This window comes from Rhinatrema bivittatum, chromosome 5 (assembly GCF_901001135.1).
Source record: "Rhinatrema bivittatum chromosome 5, aRhiBiv1.1, whole genome shotgun sequence".
NCBI lineage: Eukaryota > Metazoa > Chordata > Amphibia > Gymnophiona > Rhinatrematidae > Rhinatrema > Rhinatrema bivittatum.
The window spans coordinates 340,783,511-340,804,948 of NC_042619.1; the positions used below are offsets into that span (position 1 = coordinate 340,783,511).

At 47.2% G+C, this 21,438-nt stretch overlaps 1 protein-coding gene across 1 annotated transcript in view; it reads right to left on the reverse strand.

Moving 5' to 3' along the window:
* LOC115092958 (E3 ubiquitin-protein ligase HERC2-like) overlaps positions 1 to 21,438 on the reverse strand; it is a 2,733,734-nt gene that overhangs the window by 1,619,868 nt on the left and 1,092,428 nt on the right. The window contains 1 exon segment of the mRNA XM_029604466.1: positions 8,882 to 9,024. Within this exon segment, the coding sequence (XP_029460326.1) occupies positions 8,882 to 9,024 (143 nt within the window).

Genomic DNA, 21,438 nt, shown 5'->3' on the forward strand with positions numbered 1-21,438 from the left:
TTGGATAACAATACTGCCTTCCCGATTCCAGTGGTTTGATGACTATTGTGCGGTCCGAGGAGAGGGAGGAGATCAACTTTTTTCCTAGAGCCCTTGACCACACTGCTGTCGAGGTACTGGTTCTACAGCATTTGATTGCAGAAAGGTCACGAGTTCCGCTTCAAGGAGCGGGGAGTGAATTCTTGTGAGTGGACGGGATAACCCGTTCGGTGGTATAGTGAGGAAGTTGAGATGGTATCCTTGGGTTATTACAGTTAATACCCACTGATCTGTTGTGGTGTGTGCCATAGATTGGAAAAAAGGCACAAGCGGCCTCCCACTGGAATGACATGGGAAGGAAGAGATTGGCTGTTGCTCTCTAGAAGACAGTCAAAATCCCCAAGCTGGGCCTATCTGTGGGGTTGGTTGGGTGTTTGGTGTTCTAGTCTGACGAGTCTGTCCTCTTTGTGGAGGTTTAGATTGTCAAGGACGAGATTGAGGTGGATAGCATCTTCTTGGTTTATATGTGAACCGTCTAGGATCTCGTCTGAAAGATCTTTTCGTGGTGGATGGATAATCCGCAGGAAGAGCAGACAACTGAGGCAGGGTGTTGTAATGGTATTTTAATTGTGCAACTGTTTCTTGGACTTTAGTTCCAAATAAGTTGTTACCAGTACATGAGAGGTCTGCTAGTCGATTTCGGACCTCGTGTCGTAAATCAGAGGACTTAAGCCATGCCCAATGCTGTGCACTTATACCTGCTGCGGAAACCCTGGAGGCGGTGTCAAAGATGTCATACACCACTCTTATCTCATGCTTGCCAGCATCTAGACCCTTGAGGAGAATGCTGTTAAGTCCTTCCTGGTATTCATTAGGTAGAGATTCGGAATACTCCTGCACCCTCTTCCAGAGGTTTCTGGAGTATTGAGTCATATATAATTGATATGCTGCAATCGGTGCTAAAAGCATTGACCCATGGAAGACTCTTTGCAGAAGGCGTCCAATGATTTTTGTCCTTTACCTGGAGGTGCTGAGGAATGAGGTCTCGATTTTTTAGATTTCTTTTGGGCTGACACCACAACTACCGACTGGTGGGGAAGTTGTGTTTTCTGGAAACAGAGGGCTGATTGTACAAGATATAAGGCGTCAGCTTTCCTATTTACAGGAGGAACTAAGCCAGGATGTTCCCAGTTGTGGTGTAGTAAGTCCATCACACTTCATGAACAGGAACTGCCATGACCTCCTTGGGTGCATCTACAAATTGCAACACTTCAAGCATTTTAGGTCTGGCATCCTCTTCTATTTGCAAATTAAAAGGAATTGCTCAGACATTTCCTTTATAAAATGTGCAAATGTCAAGTCCTCAGGTGGGGAACGTCGACGTTCATCTGGGGGTGAAGGTTCTGAAGGAAGATCATCTGAGTCATCACAGTCTGTGGTATCAACCCCCCATGGATTATAGGGTTGGTCACCAGTACCGCCGGGACCTTGAGGTTGATGTAGAGGTTGAAATCCAGCCGGATCTAGAAAAGGCACTGATGGAAATCGAGGTGGCATCGATGGAGGCACCTAGGATGGTGAAGGCATCGATGGCATTGGTGTTTTCAAAGGACGGTGAGATGGTGCAGAACCCGATTGGTCCCGGCATCAGTTCAGGCATCGGCCAATTCGATTCCTCATCCGAAGATAATAGTATCAGCATCGGAGTCGATGGCTTTGTAGTAGCAGATGGCACAGTTGGAAACGAGGTCGAAAGAAAAGCACCGAGTAACGAGTCCAGTCTATCCAGAAGAGAAGCCAGCATCACCGGCATGGGATCAGGCATCAGCATGGGGGCCGGTGTCGGTGTAGATTGGAATGATCGTAAAGCTTGAAGCACCGCCTCTTGGACAATCATATCCAATTCCGCCCGAGAAGCTGGCATGGGAGGTACAGCAATCAGGGGTGGAGGCTCAGAAGGCTTAGCCAGAGGCTCTACCTGTGGCAGTGGAGTCCCGGATCCTGGCACCGATATCGGTGGGAAACGCCTCAATGCCCCGAGTCCAGACGGGGATGGGGCCCCGTCTCCTCGGGGCTTTTTGGTCAGTGGCTCTGTCGATGTCTTTCCGGTACTGACAGGAGGAGACACTTCGTCGATGACTGTGTCGATGCTTCTCGCGAAGATCAGTCCACTCTTTTTCTGGTATCGAGGAAGAGGATGTTGATGCTTTGGACTGGGAAAAAAAAGGCAAAGTGACATCACTGGTAGATTTTTGCCATTTAGGTTTTGGTGGCGACGGAGTCTTCGAGGATAGAGGATTTTAACTCGATGTCGGTTTTGCCGAAGTCGATGGAGATACCTTAAATAGGAGTCCCATCTTCTCCAAGCAGGACCTGCGGCCTCTTGGAGTCATTTGTGAACAGCTTGTACACTGTTGCATGTCATGAACGGGTCCTAAGCACAGAACAGACACGTCGTGCGTGTCTATGATGGACATGGTTCTTGGGCACTCGGGGCATTTGCGGAACCTGGTGGCCAGGATGTTTGAAAAAGAAAAACCTATCACGTGGTCAGTGACCGGATACCATTGAGGAAAACTTCTGGGAACAACAGAATAAACTTACACACCGGTGTCGATGGTGGTTGATGGGGTACCCCCGGATAGGGAATCTGCGAGGCTACTGCTGCGCGGAAAAAACAAAACTGGATGCAGGGTTGGTACTATGCTGGGAATGCTCAGTGGTGCCAGTCACAGTTCTAGAAACTTTGACAAAAGTGTTCTGTGATTGGGCTCCATCCTGAAGATGTCACCCACGTGAGGACTACCACCCTGCTTGTCCTGTGAGAAGATCATTTATTTGGTACCCTCAAGATAAGTCTTAAAAATGTTTTTAACCAAACTAGTGTTTGTTAGTTTTATAAAGCAGTTGGCTCACTCTTTATTTAGTTACACTCCTTTTTGACTTTTGTTCTTAGCAAACCTTTTATTTTGGATGCGCTTTGGTTTTATCCATTACTGCTTTTTTATCTTCCAGTAAATACTCATTAGTTCCACTACTAAAATGAGCTTACACTTTGCGGTCCGGCGTTTTCCTCGATCATGTATAATTTGCGCTCCTTTCCTACATTAAAGACTGCTTAAGGGGTTTTGAGCATTTAGTCTCTGTGTAACACCGCAACCAGGAAGGCTTCATATGTAAATCATTTTGTTTCCATTGTGATTACAGTGAGTTTCAATCTACAGGCTTTTGCTCCATTGGAACCATTTATGTATTTAGATTTTTATATTCCACTTTTCACACTTTTTTCAGCACTTCAAAGTGCACTGGGAATAGGTATTTCCCTATCCCCAGAGGGCTTACAATCTAAGGGGTAGGTTTTCAAAGGGTTACGCACGTAACCCCCGAAAACATACCCCTGCGCGCGCCGAGACTATTTTGCATTGGCTCGGTGGGGCGCACAAGCCCCAGGACATGCGTATGTCCCAGGGCTTTCGAAAATGGGCGAATAGGGGGCAGGGCCGGGGGTGTGGTGGCGGTCCGGGGGCGTGGCAGCGGTCAGGGGGCGGTCAGGGGGCGTTCCAGCACAGCAGCCATGCCGGAGGTTCGCGCGCCGAAGACTGGCCAGCGCGGGCATGCGTAACTCTCCGAAATAAGGTGGGGCGATTTAGGTAGGGCTGGGGGGTGGGTAAGATAGGGGAAGGGAGAGAAAGGTTGGGGGAGGTGAAAAAAGTTCCCTCCGAGGCCGCTCCAATTTCGGAGCAGCTTTGGAGGGAACAGAGAAAGCCATCGGGGCTCCCCTCGGGCTCGGTGCGCGCAAGGTGCACAAGTGTGCACGCCGACCCTTGATTTTATAACATGCGTGCAGCTGCGCGTGCATGTTATAAAATCAGGCGTAGATTTGTGCGTGCTGGGTTGCGTGCACAAATCTATGACGCACGCGTATAAGTTTTAAAATCTGGCCCTAAATTTGTATCTGAGGAAATGGAGGATAAATTGACTTGTCCAATGTCACAAGGAGCGACAGTGGGACCATATGAGTGGTTTCCTTCTTTTTCAAGTCTTCTATTAAACTGCTGGTTATACCTTCCTCCGCTGTCACTTCTGGGGCTCCACGACGTGTCTCTGCCTTCCTGGGGTCCTCAGCCGGCAGGGTGGGCGTCCCTGCTGGTGCCCGTGCTGCAGTCCGGGTTCTCGCCCGGCAGGGAGGCCATCCCTGCCGGTGCCTGCAGCTCTCTGCTCTGCCTGCAGCCTCCTGCTTTCATCTTCGCGGCTGGGAGCCGCTCCAGTGATCTGCCTTCACCCAGCTTCAGTCCAGGGCTGCTCCGCTGCCTCCTTGGGCCTTCCACTTGGTGAGGGACGCCACCAGCTTCCAGCTCTCTTCTCTCCAGCGTCCTAGGGCACGGGCGTGTGCCTCTCTCCTCCTCTACAAGGGCCAGCCAGGTGTGGCCCCCTGCTGACCCCTCCCTGGGCGTTGTCCTCTTCAGCCCTACAAAAGGGCTCAGCGTCCATTCCAGCTTTGCCTTCGCAAGGAGAAGCTCACTCCTGGGATCCCGCTATCCTTCGCTCCAGGAGTCATCCGTGTTCCAGCACTTCTGCAAGGTCCTGTATTTCTTGTTCTTCGTTGGAGCTCCTCGTCTCGTCCAGATGTCCGCCTTCTGTTCCAGTCCTGATGTCCGCCTGCTGTTCCAGCCCCAAGGTCTGTCTCCTGATCCAGTATCCCTGTTCCAATCCTGAATGTTACCTGCTGTTCCAGATGTCCATGTTCCAGCCCTGAGGTCTGTCTCTTGTTCCAGTATCCGTAGTGTTTGTTCCTGACCCTGATGCTTTAACCTGCCTTCAGCTGCCAGTATGCAGCAACTTGCCTTCGGCTGCCAGGAGTGCAGCAACTTGCTTCGACTGCCAGGAGTGCAGTACATTTCCCTGAACTACTTTGTCGCATCATATTTCCTTCCTGCACTGGTCCCGCTCCTGCGGATTGTAGGACAGGGTGGTCCGCGACCAGCCCATTGGGTCCGCCCATGTCGCTGGGCTGAGTAGTGGCGCACCTGAGGGATCGTGCCCACTGTCCTGAAACCCAAGTCTCGTCTGTGCATCCATTACCTCAGTCCTTCCTGCGCTAGACCCCCTCCTGCGGATGTAGGACAGGGTGGTCCATGACCAGCCCCCATGGGTCCGCCCCGTGTCGTAGGCTGAGTAGGGTGCCTGAGGGATTGCGTCATTGTCGAATACCCGAGTCTCGTCTGTGCATCCCGTACCTTGTTCCTGAGTCCACGTCTGTGCATCCAGCACCTCGTTCCTGTGCCCACGTCTGTGCATCCAGTTCCTCGTTCCTGAGTCCACGTCTGTGCCTGAGTCTACGTCGTTCCTGAAGTCTCATCAGTATCTCAATGTTCAATCTTCATTGCCCCTGGCCTCCATCCGGCCTGCCGCTTCTTGCCGTACACTGCGGCAGGTCCGAAAGGGCGTGGAATGGTCGGAGAAACAGTTCATAAGAACCAACATTGCGTTGTTGGTCTTTCGAAGCGTGCAGGTCCAGAGGAGGGTCTGTCTTCCGTCATTACTCCAGTCATCACTTCCCAGTCATCACTGTCTTCCCAGTCATCCTTCCTGTCCAGTCCATGCTCGGGCATGCACGGCCTACCGCGGCACTCCTCAGAATTCCGCTGGGGTCGAGCCGTGGCCCAAGGACACACATCTCCTGGAAAGTTGGACCGCTCTCTCCTAGCAACTCCCCAACACCTAGGGGAAAAAAAATACAATCAAATCAGACCAAAAGAAAAACGTATTAGGAAGGACCTGTTTGTTTCCAAGCATAACCTAAACTCTTGTCTGCCCAACCTAAAATCCAGCGCACCGGGAAAGCCACTCTTCAGATCGCGACTAATCCCATCACCGGAAGGACAAAAGATTTTTTTAAGCATCCCAGTTCCTCTCTCTGCTATGTCAATGCATTCTCCTTTCCACTGCAATGTGAACAGTATTCTGAAAAATAACTTTCAAACCCAGGATGGTGGAGCATTGTTGTGCTTGATAAACCTGCACTCAAACGCATGCCCTGACCTTGGACGTCCAGCCGGGTGCTCAGGTCATGGCGTGCGTTCATGCAACCCTCGGCCGGCAAAGGCTGCTGGAAAGCACCCTCGCATGGGGAGCGCCTGATCCGCCCCGGGCTGCTTGAAGCCGCTCTCCTCCTCGCTCGCCCCCGGGAGGAGGGGGAGAGAGGGACTGGGGTGCTCCGGAGACCGGCACCAATGGACGCGGCCAGGGCAGGTGAGCGGGGGGCTGGGGGAAAGTTTTGCCCGGATCCTGTTGAGTGCAGGTTTTATCAAGCACAACAATGCTCCACCACCCTGGGTTTGAAAGTTATTTTCAGAATACTGTTCGCATTGCAGTGGAAAGGAGAATGCATCGATATAGCGGAAGAGAGGAACTAGGGCGCTTAAAGAAATCTTTTGTCCTTCCAGTGATGGGATTAGTCGCGATCTGAAGAGTGGCTTTCAGGTGCGTTGGATTTTAGGATGGGCAGGCAAGAATTTAGGTTATGCTTGGAAACAACAGGTCCTTCCTTCCTGCTCTGGAGCTGTCAGCGCGCCCCGCACAGGAGATCGGCACCCATGGACGCGACCAGGGTAGGTGGAGCGGGGGGCTGGGAGGAAAGTTTGCCCGATCCTGGCTCCTCTAAAGGTCTTGTCCCGGGGGGTGAGGGGGTCATTTGCCCGTGAAATTTCATCTCTCTGACCTGATGCTCCACACTAACGCAGGGGTAAGGGTAGGCGGTAAATTAGCAGGTTAAACACAAGGCAAAACTGCAGGTTAAAAAGGCGATAATCTGGGCACATGTTACTGTATGGGAGGGAATAGCTAATCCGATCATTTACATATCATATACATGCCGCGGGCGGAAAGGTTTACCCGTTGATGTTAAAGAAGCGGTAAGGATTGGGTTAAAAGGGATATTGAATCGCGGGTTGGACTTGCGGCGGGGCCCAAATTGTGGGTACAAAGCGGGTTAGAAGCAGGGTAACCGGCGGCCGCACTTTACTGTATCGGCCTGTGAGTTAGGATAGGGATTCATTACGGATGGAATTCGCTCTCCGTACCTAGCTACTCTGCCTCTCCATTATTGGACTTACTGTATTCAGGGTACCAGCTCCTCAGGGGCCTCTCTCTTCTCTTTCAGGTTGCTGTCTGGAACCGGTACTTGCTCCTCAAGGGTCCATGTTCCCGGACTCGCTGCCTGAACTCCACTTCTGCCTGGAAGATACCGCTGCCTACACCCATCAGTGAGTTACATCTACGTCTCTCAGAGCTGTTCCCTGGAACCAGGTACTCGCTCCTCGAGGGCACTACCTCTATTCCAGCTCCTGTGTTCCCTACCGAAAGAAACCACTGTGTGAGTACTACAACCAACGAGGCTCTATTCCAGAACCCTGCATATACTTCCATGGTTCTCACTATCTCAGTTTCTCTTCACTTTAGCACAGCCATTGAGGGATTGCTGTTCCAGTGCCCTGAGGACTACAAGCCCAGCCGGGCTTCATCTCTGCCTCACTACCACCACCTCTGGTGGCTCCTCAATACTGTTAATAAAAGATCTATCTGTGTTGTATGTCCTAAGCTGAGCCTGACCCTGCGGCCCCCTTACTGGACTTCCCCTTGTAGGCGTGGTCAGCAGTCACAGTGTCTCCAAGAGTCCACTCCAAAACCTTACAAACAATAATAGTGTGTTCCTGGTGCATTATGATAAAGATTCTGTATTGTTATAACCCTTCCTTGTCTCCCTCCGTGTTTTCTCTTCTACTTTTTGTTCTCTCCCTTCCTTCCCCTCCCCCCACCGCCTTCCTGCTTGTTAGTTTTTTTTCCCCTTCTTCATTCACGGTCATGGATTTGGTAACCACTCTGTCTTTTCCATATTCACTTCCTCCTACTTCCCACACTCCTGGATTTGTGACTGTATATTTGACTTTCCAAGCTTGGTATGGTCTTCTTGTTACATTATGTTTTTGAGGTGGTCTGTATGCCCTCGTGTTAGCCTATTGTTCAGTACCTGTGATTTGTTCTCTTTGTAGACAACATGAATGCCTGTTGGTCCCTCTGACGCAGCCCTGGCGCAAAACACAGCCGTGTGGGGGTTACTATCAACTATTTAAAAACATTTGTATCTTAAGCATTCTCTTTTGCTCCCTCTGACTGAATAAAATTTGTGGATTAATGTATTTAACAGTGATTAACTGCTTGTGCCACACATCTTCTTGTTTTTCACTATTTATCTACATGTGTGTGCTGTTTACTCTGCATATTCGTTGTGTTTAACTTTGTACCATGTAGAGGTTGTGTCAACTCTATTCACTTAGAGCTTCATTGAAACATAAAATTTGATCAGGCATGCCTAAACCTTTGCACAGAACTGTATATGTAAACACCTTAGGATATATATTTTAAAAGACAACCCAAATAGCATAAAAGAGAAGCTTCAACATTCATGGCACACCGTCTGTTGATTCCTGTATATCCTTTAAGCTTGAATGGATTGCAAAAATTATAGGATGAATATGTTTCCTTAATTAAGTACATGCTCTAAAACTAATTGAGCTCATACAGAATTTGCCATCTGTTCAATATTCTTACTGTATGAACCAGAGGACAGTCTTAGCTCAACATTGTAGCTCATATATTTTAGGCTCAAACCATGAAGAAGATTGTACATTTCCTTCTCCTTAAAGTAGTTCTGTAATGATCCTCAAAAGCAGAAATAAGCTTTATTTTGGCATAATTAAAAAAAAAAAGTAGCCTGGAAGTGGTAAAACTCAGACCTTGCAGTTAGTTGCAAAAGTTTAAAGATTTCTTAAATTCTACTTAAATACTCAAACACTGATGGAAATGATAAACTAGTGAGAATGTATAAAATACATTTCTTTACCTCAAGCTCTTGCTTGTCAAATATAGCCTTCACTGGAGATGGCTGGGTAGCAGCAGTCATCAACTGCTGTAAGAGGATCATGGGAGGCTGAAGTCCTTCAGGAGATATATCTCCAATGTCAGGAGAAGCCACTGCTCCATCATCTGAATATCAACATTTAGGTAATTTGAAAGAAAGAGTACAACAGGTAGCATTTCTACAGTTTCCTTAGCAGCACATTTATAATGCATTCTAACTCGAACAAGTAAATACATTTAAAAAGAATAAAACAGCAAGAACAAGCAATAATCAATAATAAAGGTCTTTGCTTTAGGTTCTAGATATTAACAAAAATTACTTTTTTTGTGGTTTTTCCCAGTTCCTTTCTAGTAATCTGAATAAATTGGAACACATCAGGCTGAGATCTTTAGTAACTTTTGAAACACTAGAGGTAGCAGTCAAGCTTGGTACACTAGATAAAGTACACAGGAGAATGGCATACAGCTTTGTTATGCTCCTGCCCAAACCACAAAACTGTATATATTTTGAAATATACCTGCATCTGATCCAAAAGCATGGCAATATCTCAGAACAATAGCTAGGCTCAAGAATCAAGCCAAGAAATGCAAAGCAATGCCACTGAACTACCAAGCCAACCATTCTATTTTACTTTTAATCATGAAATTAATTTTGACAGCAAATGAAGGAGAAATGACTACTTACTTGATAACTGCCTTTCCTCTCATCATGAGGGCAGGTCAATCGTACCAGTGGATTATGCACATCTGCCAGCAGATGGAGACGGAGCAAAAGCTGACGTCATGGATATATAATCCCGCCCTGACATTAGCCTGCCAGTATTCTCTAGAAAAACCAAACTGTGGACAAACTAATTATACTTGAACATTATTATGCTTCCAACCCAACAAGAAAACTGATTTCAGACAAAAGAAGAAACATATGCACTAAACTAAGGGGCTAGAAAAGCCATTTACCAGTTTTCAACAAAGAGCAGGAATCACACTCTGCAATGTTCACCCTGCAAAGGCTAACCATAATTTAAACATCGGCAGCCTAGGGCCTGCCCTCAGAGGAAAAGAAATTATCAGTTAAGTAGTAATTCCTCCATCCTCTGTTTTCTGGTAGGTCAATAGCCACTGCTATCACTAGCAATGGTAACATGGAATAGACTTAGTTTTTGGGTACTTGCCAGGTTCTTATGGCCTGGATTGGCCACTGTTGGAAACAGGATGCTGAGCTTGAAGGACCCTTGGTCTGACCCAGTATGGCATGTTCTTATGTTCTTAATCCCACCTGTGGGATGTACCAAAGCTAATTCCAAACAAGGCAGAAGGCTGTCAGCAATCCAGTCAATATCACCCAAATGCGGCATCCTCCACAGCCCAAATATCCAAGCGGTAGTACTTGGAAAAGGTGTGCAAAGATGAGCGCGTCGCTACTTGGCAAAGCTCAGCAAGCGAATTCAAATTAAGTTCCACCCTCGATACCACTTGAGCCTCCGTCGAATGCGGTCTAATCTGTTTCGGCAAAGCAATCTCGGCGTGGCTGTAAAGACTTCTTTAATCCAATGGGCTATCGTTGCACGGGTCGCCAGCGCTCCCTGTTCACAGACACCATGTAGCACAAACAGGCAATCCGACTTCTAGATTATTTTAGTCACCTCTAAGTAACCCAGCAAATGTCGTTTGATGTCCAAGAAAAGATAAGGATGATATTCACTTTCATCTCTGTCCCTGTCCAAGATGGTGGGGAAACGGCCTGATTCAAATGAAATTTCGAAAACTACTTTTGCCAAAAAGAGCATAGCCTGAAACTGTACCACCCCCTGAGGCATATGCAGAAAAGGCTCACAGCATGAAGCCACCTGCAGTTCGGAAATCCAAAGTGCCAAACAGATTGTTACCAAAAAAAACAGTCTTAAATAGGGATGTGAATCGTTTTAGGACGATTAAAATTATCGTCCGATAATTTTAATATCGTCTTAAACCGTTATGGAACACAATACAATAGAGATTCTAACGATTTATCGTTATAAATCGTTAGAATCGTGAGCCGGCACACTAAAAACCCCCTAAAACCCACCCCCGACCCTTTAAATTAAATCCCCCACCCTCCCGAACCCCCCCCCCAATGACTTAAATAACCTGCGGGTCCAGCGGCGGTCCGGAACGGCAGCGGTCCGGAACGGGCTCCTGCTCCTGAATCTTGTTGTCTTCAGCCGGCGCCATTTTCCAAAATGGCGCCGAAAAAATGGCGGGCGGCCATAGACGAACACGATTGGACGGCAGAAGGTCCTTCCGGACCCCCGCTGGACTTTTGGCAAGTCTTGTGGGGGTCAGAGGCCCCCCACAAGACTGGCCAAAGTTCCTGGAGGTTCCAGCGGGGGTCAGGGAGCGATTTCCCCGCCGCGAATCGTTTTCGTACGGAAAATGGCAACCGGCAGGAGATCGACTGCAGGAGGTTGTTCAGGCGAGGCGCCGGAACCCTCGCTGAACGACCTCCTGCATCGATCTCCTGCCGGCGCCATTTTCCGTAAGAAAACGATTCGCGGCGGGAAATCGCTCCCTGACCCCCGCTGGACCTCCAGGAACTTTTGGCCAGCTTGTGGGGGGCCTCCTGACCCCCACAAGACTTGCCAAAAGCCAGCGGGGGTCCGGAAGGACCTCCTGCCGTCCAATCGTGTTGTCTATGGCCGCCACCATTTTTTCGGCGGCCATTTTGGAAAATGGCGCCGGCTGAAGACAACAAGATTCAGGGAGCAGGAGCCCGTTCCGGACCGCTGCCGTTCCGGCCCGCCGCTGGACCCGCAGGTTATTTACGTCATTTGGGGGGGGTTCGGGAGGGTGGGGGATTTAATTTAAAGGGTCGGGGGTGGGTTTTAGGGGGTTTTAATGTGCCGGGTTTTGCGATTTTTAGATTTTAGATTTTCATTTCACCGATATTTTACCCCCCCAAACGGCAACAATACGATTCCTCACCCTCCCCCTCCCAGTCCGAAATCAATCATTAGACGATCGAGGACACGATTCACATCCCTAGTCTTAAAGGTAAGTAGCCATAAGGAAAAGAGTATGCAGTGGCTGAAAGGGTCGAACCTGTCAAGAATTCCAGGAAGAAAGTAAGATGTTAAGGGCCAAGCCCTTAAGCAAACCATCCTGTAAGAATTCCAAAATGAAAGGAATATCCACCTTGAGAGTTTGAGAGCCTTGCTCAGAACACCAGGCCTTCAAACTCTCCAAACCCTAACATATGCTACAGGAGTAGAATATTTCCTGGCCCGAAGGAAGCTGGAAATCACAGCAGGCAAAAACCACATTTTAACAACCCAAAACCGCAGCCCTTTCATAAGCAAACCTTAAGAACAAAAAATTGACGGGGCGCATATCCTTGTGAAAGACTAGGTCCGCTAACCGACAACAGATCCTTCACGAGACTGTAGCCTGAAAGAAAACCCCCCCCCCCCCCTCCAGCCATCTCTGGAAGATCGGCATACCAATGGGCCTCCGTGCTTAACTCAGAGCCACTAAAAGCCTAGAATCTCCAAAAACAAACCACAAGAAACCAAAAAACATAGGGAAAACTCTTAACACTAACAGATTATATGTATAACCTTGTTCTGCATCAATATTTGTTGATTGGTACACAGCACCTAGCATCAGCAGCCAGACGTGTGCCCTGTAGTGCACGGGGCCACCCGGACAGCTCAATCATGTGCAGATCAAGTGGAAACAATTGTTTTTAGAATTTTTAAATTGCAATTAAAAAATTGTTTAACAACAAATCTGTACTTAGGGAGTTGTTAAGCCTGCTAATTAGCTGTAATCTAATCCCAACAGTGGCCATTGTTTGCGCAGAGCTTCATCAAGAGCAAATCATCACATTGTAAATTCCAACTTAGACAAGCGGACATTCACAAATCCTCGTTTCATTTAACAAGCTAAAAACAACATAAAAAGCATATCAAAATTAATTGAATATTCAATTGACTATAGAGCTTAGTACTTATCTTATTGCAAACTTGTATCAAATCTTCAAAACAGAATGCATTCGATATCAGCTGTGGATCGGTTAGACAGGAGAATCACAAGGGGGTAGATTTTTTAAAAAAAGGCGCGTTCGCATACTTTTGTTCGCGCACCAGGCGCAAAACAAAGTACGCTGGATTTTATAAGATACGCGCGTAGCCACGTGTATCTTCTAAAATCCTGGATCGGCGCGCGCAAGGCTGCCAATTTTGGGCACCGGCGGCGCCGAGCCGCGCATGACCTGTCTCCATTCCCTCCAAGGCCGCTCCGAAATCGGAGCGGCCTCGGAGGGAACTTTCTTTCGCCCTCGACCCTCCCCTCACCTTCCCCTACCTAACCCACCCCCCCGGCCCTATCTAAACCCCCCCTACCTTTATCCACAAATTTACGCCTACCGGAGGGAGACGTAAATCCACGCGCGCCGAGACCCTACCCGGGGGCGGTTCCGGAGGGCGCGGCCACGCCCCTGGAACGCCCCTGGGCCGAAACCACGCCCCCGGGCCTGCCCCAGAAAAGTCTTGTCCCGCCCCCAAAATGCAGCGTCATTCGGCCCCGCCCCCGACACGCCCCCCCAAAAAACCCCCGGGACTTACGCGCATCCCAGGGCTCTGCGCGTGCCGGCGGCCTATGCAAAATAGGCGTGCCGGCGCGCGAGGGCCCTGCTCGCGTAAATCCGCCCGGATTTACGTGAGCAGGCTTTTAAAATCCGCCCGTTGATGTCCATGAACCAAGTAATGTTCTCTCAATCCTAGCATAATACTGCATAACCATATCAGCTGTTAGTCTTTTGTAAACAACAATCTCCATATCAACTCTTATCCTTTGATAGGGAGATGTGTATCACTACAAGGAAAAAACTAAAATAATAATAATAAAATGCAGAGTAGTGAACAAGTCAACTCATTCTGAAAGGCAAATTGTGTTAAGATTACAAAAAAAGACTGAAATCTACTTCCAAAATATAGACCTAATAGTGTCATAGTCTGTCATTTATATATCCACTTTGCTCAGAGCATAGTTACATATGGTCAAATTCACTTCCTCGCCAGTTTTGGGTTATTAGTTATAATGCACAAAATTGAAGATCTTGAAAATTGTGTGGCAACTCGCTACAATGTAGAACCAACGGTGTACACACAGTTGATGTGTGGAAATACTTGAATGGTGTTCCGCGTTTTCAAACTGCATTTAGACTTGCCTACATATAACTTTCCACATGGACATTCTATCACATAAATTGATAAACAATTGGTATGTTGGTGAAGAGAGACAGATAAATTTACTAAAGCCATGTATAAAGAAGTTGTATCCATAGAAACATGACAAACTGAACAAAAGCCACATGGTTTATGTGACCCGTAGGAACTTGTCTGCTTTTAATGGACCATTGGGTAGAATCTGAGTGGATTAAATGGCCATGCAAGCTGGTTCCTCTGGTGTAAGTGATGCAGGTGGGGAGGTCCCTGAAAATGCTATATAGCTGTAAAATATGCCGATTTTGTAGAATAACTGTTCTAACCAAATGAACCAAAGGTGAAAACATGAGGACACAAGTGATCCGTTGTGAATCTTCTTGTCTTGTGTTTGGAAGGAAAAGCCGGTCTCACTTGGTATACTTAGCCCTTAAGTAGACTTTTTTGTTACACCTTAATTCACGAGATTGACTTGCAATTTTCCAACAATCCTGCCTACCAGAGGCCAGGGGGAAATACATACAACAGAGTGCCACGTGGCCATACTTGAACAGCAGCATCAATGCCCAGTGCTTTTGGAACACACTTGCAACTGAAAAAGCGTGGGAATGTTCACATTGTTGCCAGCAGGTTTAGGTCCAGTAGGCACCAGCGGTTCACAGGGCTGAAAAGCTTTGTCTGCCAGCTCCCATTCTACTGGGTCCAAGTTTCCTCCTGCCAAGGAAGTCAGCTCTTATACTATCCTTACCAGCAATGTGAGAGGCGTAGATACCTATTAGATGTTGTTCCACTGACACTATGAGTACATATATTTCCTCCAACACCTGTGGATTCTTGGCGAACCACCCCTGCTTCCAATCTGTTGATGTTCCACTGTCGCTCCTCTGGATTCCAGTGACCTTGCACCATCAACTTCCACGAGACCCAGCCGGGGCAAGAACCCGCTCACTTCCCGGTGAGCCGCACAGAGCAGGGAGGACAGGAATCATAACCAAAACGGAGAGAAGAAAATTAAGAAAAAACCCACGCTGTGAGTAAACCGTGCCCCTGAAAGGCATTGGGCCAATCAGAGGCCAGCTTCCAGACCCTTTAAACTGGCGCACCTTTCGACAGCGTGTCCCTCTTTCGGCGCCCTCCGCCCGCTCCCAGCACCAACCTCAATTCTCTGCCGGGTTCCCGAGGCCCAGCCAGGGCAAGAACCTGCTCACTTCCCAGTGAGCCACGCAGAGCAGGGAGGACAGGAATCATAAACCAAAACGGAAGAGAAGAAATTAAGAAAAAACAGACGCTGTGAGTAAACCATGCCCCTGAAAGGCATTAGGCCAATCAGAGGCCAGCTTCCAGACCCTTTAAACTGGCGCACCTTTCGACGGTGTTACGCACCCGAAGGAGCGCGGCCTAAGGGGTCTGCCCCTTAGTGCGCCCCTTGGTGAGACCCAGGTTCGAGATTCACTTCCAGCAGCTGACGACACACCCTAGCTCTGCTACAAGAGACCCCAATACCTTCATCCTCACAGCATTCACCTAACCAGCCTCCAGCATTCTTCCAACCTTCCTCCAGCATCCCTACAACCAGCCTCCAGCATTCATACAACCAGACTCCAGCATTCATCTAGCCCTCTTCCAGCATCCATACTTATCATTCTAACAACCAGCGTTCCGGACACAACAGGCCACAATGCCTCTTGGTCTCCCAATACCGATTCTCCATCACCGTACTCCCTTCTCAGGAAAATCACCTATGCTTTCCCGTCAACACAATTACAAATCCCTTATCCCCATCTTGATTTCACCTATTACCCAAATCCTAGCCTTAGAACTCCCATTCATAGACGTCTCCTCCCCCAACTCAGCCCTCAACTCCTAGTCCAACATAACTGAAACGGTGGCAAACAAACTATGTCCACTTGCTACAAAAAAACTCAAACACAACGCATCCAAAAGACAACCATGGTTTACTAATGAACTTCGAAATCTCAAACACAGTCTATGACAGAAAGAAAGCAAATGGCACAAAGCACCATCCCCCTCTACCCTCTCTGCTTACACACTTGCCCTCTACTTATACAAGAGTTCTACATTAAAAACAAAAAGGGACTTCTACGCACATAAGATCCATGATCTCATTTTCGACTCTAAAGCCCTTTTTGCATACGCTTCCAACCTAACTCCTGACATATCTCTTAACCAAGCTCAAGCAAAAGCAAATGACCTGGCCCTCTTCTTCAGTAATAAAGTCACTAACCTCCTAACACAGCTGACTCGTAATTCTTGCTCGCCTTCCAGCACATATCTCCACCCTAACAAAGACATATCTCTCCACTCCTTCGAACCCATCACATCTTCAGAGATCCAAACAGTTTTGAAGAAAATGAAACCTTCCTCATGGGGGGGGCGCTCTTGCGCGGAGACCAAGATGGCCGCTTGATTGCTCAGCTCTTGGGGCTTTCGCTAGTTTTTTGCATCGGGACCTCTGAATTGTCAGCGCTTTTCTTCGAAATTGGTATCTTAAGACCGCCTACATGTCCGCGTCCAAGCCTGGTAAAATTGAAGCTGCCTTTGTGGCGGCTTCCGGGACAAAATGATCGAAACAAGATCCTCTCACCCCGGACAAGACTTCGCCACAAAAAAACATGGCGTCCGCAGAACTTGTGCTAGCCAAACTTAAGCAATTAAAAGAAATGTTACAGACAAATATGGAGACAACGTCGGCGATCAGGTCAGACTTACTAACTTTATCAAATAGATATGATCAGCTCACTCACTGGCTCGATGATACAGAGACCCAGGTCTCCTCTCTCCTACTAACTACTGCGTCACTCCCTAATGTGGACAAAGAGCTGGTAGCGCTTCGCAGAGACGTGGAGGATTTATCAAACAGGAATAGGAGGAATAATATTAGACTTTTAGGGATTCCCGAAGGTGCTGAGGGCTCAGATATGATTTCCTTCTTAACCACCCTAATCCCTGCCAACCTCCACATCACGTTCTCTTTGCCGTTCGAAATAGAGAGAGCGCACCGCATTCCATCGAGGCCACTCCGAACCTCCACATACCCTCGTCCGATCATATTTAAGGTGTTACGATACCCACAAGTTCTACAAATCTTTGAAGCTGCGAAAGCCCGGTCTCCTGTACAATTTCAAGGTGCCTCGCTCATGTATGTTCCAGACTTGGCGAAAACGACGGCTAGTAAAAGGAAGGCCTTCCTGGCTTTTCGCCCTCGACTACACGCTATGGGGGCAAAATCTGGCCTTCTTTACCCAGCAATGATGAAGGTCACCTATCAAAATCAAACGCGGATGTACCATGAACCGAAGGATTTGGAAGATTTTTTACAAGCTTCGGGGACAACGCAGGAAATGGTAACCTGAACTATTTCTTTTTTTTGTTGCGCTTATGATCATGTTCTTTATCATGAGTTAATCTCAATGGTTCCTATCATGGACTTCCATCTCAAGCCCCACGAGTTTTTCGAGCGGTCTTTGGTCCCCCTAGAGACCCTTTACTTTACCTAGACGGTAGGGGCGCCTACCAGTCGTTCTCTTCTAACTGCAATTCAGACATCTCTAGGAATCTCACCTCTTCCCTTTTACTTTGTACTACTTGTCTTCTCATGGATCCCTGGCTCACTTGGACACTTTCTCCAGAGTTCACTCTTAATGGTGGTTCTATTCTACAACATGGCAAACTCCGTATCCTCATTCTATCTCTACAAACATGGCATCCTCCATAGATGATATAGTGATGCTCTCACTTAATGTCAACGGGTTTTCACATCCTATCAAACGTAAGAAAATCCTTACTTATCTGCAATCTCTTCATGCGGACATAGCTCTCCTTCAGGAGACCCACCTTACTACAGCTGAATCCCTCAAACTTAAGCAACAGTGGGTTGGTCAGGTATATGCCAGCGCTGCATGTAAGAAAAAGGTGGCACCGGCGATCCTGATCCACAAACGTTTGGACCGTTGAGGTTTTACATCACTTAGCGGATACAGACGGGAAATGGAACATAGTCTGCCTTAAAATAAAAGATCATCGATATAACATCCTCAACTTATATGCTCCTAATGCGGATGCCCCCTCCTTTTTCCAAGAAGTTTTCTCCACCTTGCTATCTTTGGATAACTCATCCCTCATAATTGCTGGTGACTTTAATCAACCTTTAGACCCTGTTCTGGATAAACGGACAACTGCTCTGTACTCTATCTCCAAGTCAACGTTGACCCTACAACATCTAATGACACAACTTGGACTGGATGACCCCTGGTGACTCTATCACCCTAAGGAGCGCAACTTCACGTACTTCTCGGCCCCCATGCATCTTATTCAAGGATAGACTTCTTTCTGACCTCTCGTACATTACTGTCGGATATTCTTCAGTCTCAAATTCACCCGATCCTTATCTCTGATCACGCTGCGGTTAGTATCCGCCTTAAGCTTCATGCACCCATCCAGATGGATCGACAATGGAGATTCAACTCCTCCCTTCTGTCTGACTTGGATTTTCACACTTTCCTCCAGGAGAAAACCAACCGACTACTTTTCTACCAATTCTACTCCTGATATTTCTCCGAAGACTTTGTGGGAAGCCTATAAGGCAACGATTCATGGAGACATCATTAGCTATTCTGCTCATAAACGTCGCACCCAAGCACGACATCTGAAAGACTTATATGAAGTGGTACAAACGATTGGAACGACTTCATATTACATCCCCGACCTCGATCTCTCTTCAAAACCTTCAAAAGGCTAAATTGACTACAATAAAGGTTGAGTGCACAAGTTAATTTACACCTATTCCACTCAAAAACTCAATATTACGCCGAAAATAATAAATGTGGTAGGAGGACTAGCGACATACTTAAAGAAAAAAGCTGATAAACCCGAGTCTCTAAACTGACCACACCCTCTGGAAAGGAGGTCACTTCGGATCAAGACATTCTTCAATCATTCTGTGACTTTTATGCCTCCTTATACAGCTCGGAGGTGTCTCCCACCTCCGAAGACATCTCGGCGTTCTTTTAAAAAATCAACTATCCTAGTCTTACGCACGAACAAACTCAAGCATTGGAAGCTCCTATCACCGTATCCAAACTCTCTACAGCTGCACTATCTCTCTCTCCTTGGAAGTCGCCTGGCCCCGATGGTTTCAACACGGACTTTTATCATGCCTTTCATAAGTTGCTATCACCACATCTGTTGTTGTATCTTTCCTCTTTGTCTTCCTTGACTGTTGATGTATCTGGGTTTACTGATGCCAAGATAGTAGTGATTCCAAAGCCTGGCCGAGACCCAGCACACCCTGCTAATTATCGGCCAATTTCCCTTTTGAACGTCGATTATAAAATTTTTACAAACGTATAGCAATGAGACTATCCAAGGTACTGGGTACTCTCATTCATCCCGATCAATCTGGCTTTATTGCAAGCGTTTAATAGCCAACAATACTAGACTGTTCCTCCATATTCATGAGGCTTTGTATGAGACCCTGGAACCGGCGATCGCTGTGTCCCTCGACGCAGAAAAGCTTTTGATCGCATTGAGTGGTTCTTTCTCTATAACACCTTGCAACAATTTGTTTTTGGTCCTCTTTTCCTCAACTGGATCCATGCCATCTATACCTCTCCAAAGGCCTCTCTTTATGTTAATAATCAGAATTCCCCCCATTTTCTTCTTTTTCGTGGTACTCATCAAGGTTGTCCACTCTCTCCCCTATTATTTAATCTGGCTTTGGAACACTGCTTTTGGCTATTCGCCAATCTCCTGACATTTCTGGCGTTTCAGATAGGATTGGAAATCCATAAACTTTCTGCATATGCGGATGATGTATTACTGTTTCTTACTAATCCAAATAGCTCTCTTACGAATCTGTTTCATCTTATTGATTCCTATTCTCTTCTGTCAGGATATAAAGTGAATTGGTCTAAAACGGAATTTCTTCCATTGAACCCCATCTCTGACACCATGGATTTTTCACATCACCCCATTTTAAAAGCAGGGAATGGTCTCAAATATTTAGGTATCAAATTTTACTCGGACCCTCTCCATACCCTTCAAGGGTGTGAACAGAATTTGTTAAAACTAGTCCATGATGTTACATTACGATGGTCTCCTCTACATCTCTCTTGCTGGGGCCGTCTAGACACGATTAAGATGGTTTTAGCCCCTAAAATCACCTTTGTTTTATCCATGATTCGATCTTTTTTCAACAGGCTTCTATAAGGAGATTGATCGGATGCTAGTTAAATTCCTTTGGAACAATAAACAACCTCGAATAGCACTGGCAAAATTAAAACACACTAAGCAGAATGGGGGAGTTAACTTCCCAGATTTTTACGCCTATCACTTGTCCTTCATGCTTCAACAAAGTTCCAATTTAATTAATTTGGACTCTGGACCAAGAGGACGGCCCGCCGGTGGCTCATGATAGAGAAATCCATCATTAGACCAATTCCCATACTTAATTCCCGGGGTGGGCTATGTCCGCTCGTAGTTGTAAAAATCGGATATTGCATCTATGCATCGAGCATTTCGGGAATTCGATGCAATGTGCCCGTCTCAGCTTCCCACATGGTCAAACTCTAATTGTACTCCCTTTGGAACAATCCGAAGATCTCCATTGCGGGACATATGATAAATTGGCCTATTTGGCAACAACATGGAATCTGGTCCGTTGCCTCCATTTTTGCTGATGGCCACCTGCTCCCCTTTTCCTCCCTACAAGGTCTCTTCTCCCTACCAGCGACCCAGTTTTATAAATGGCTGCAACTAAGGGACGCTTTAAAAGAAAAACAGTTTTCCCCTATTCGATTGGCTCAAAACCCTTATTTTCTATCCTAAGTGGAGGATATTATGGTCCTTTGGGACATCTAGCCTCCAGACTATACAAAATAATTAAACGGTTTCGGACCCCAACTCGGACCCCTTCAGTCATGTCATATGGTCCTCTGAGATCCAGTTTACCATCACTTCTGACTTATGGTCAAGGCTTTGGCAATCAATATTTCAAACGTCCTTGTCCACAAGTGTTAAACAAACGTCCCTCTTTATCCTCCATAGAGCGCTCTGGACCCCCTGGAAACTCTATAGGGCTCGTCTACTAGAGTCTCATGCCTGCTGGTCCTGTTTGAATACCGGAGCGACTTTGGATCATCTCATATTTTTCTGCCCTATCGTGCACGAGTTTGACACAAATCTGGATTACTATCCGTCTGTTGCTTCCAGTGCCCGCCCAGATAACATATGGGTTCGTTATTCTACGGAGTACCCACCCAGATATTCGGCTATTACCCCCACGTAAGAAACTATATGATTTTCTCATTGGAATAGCTTT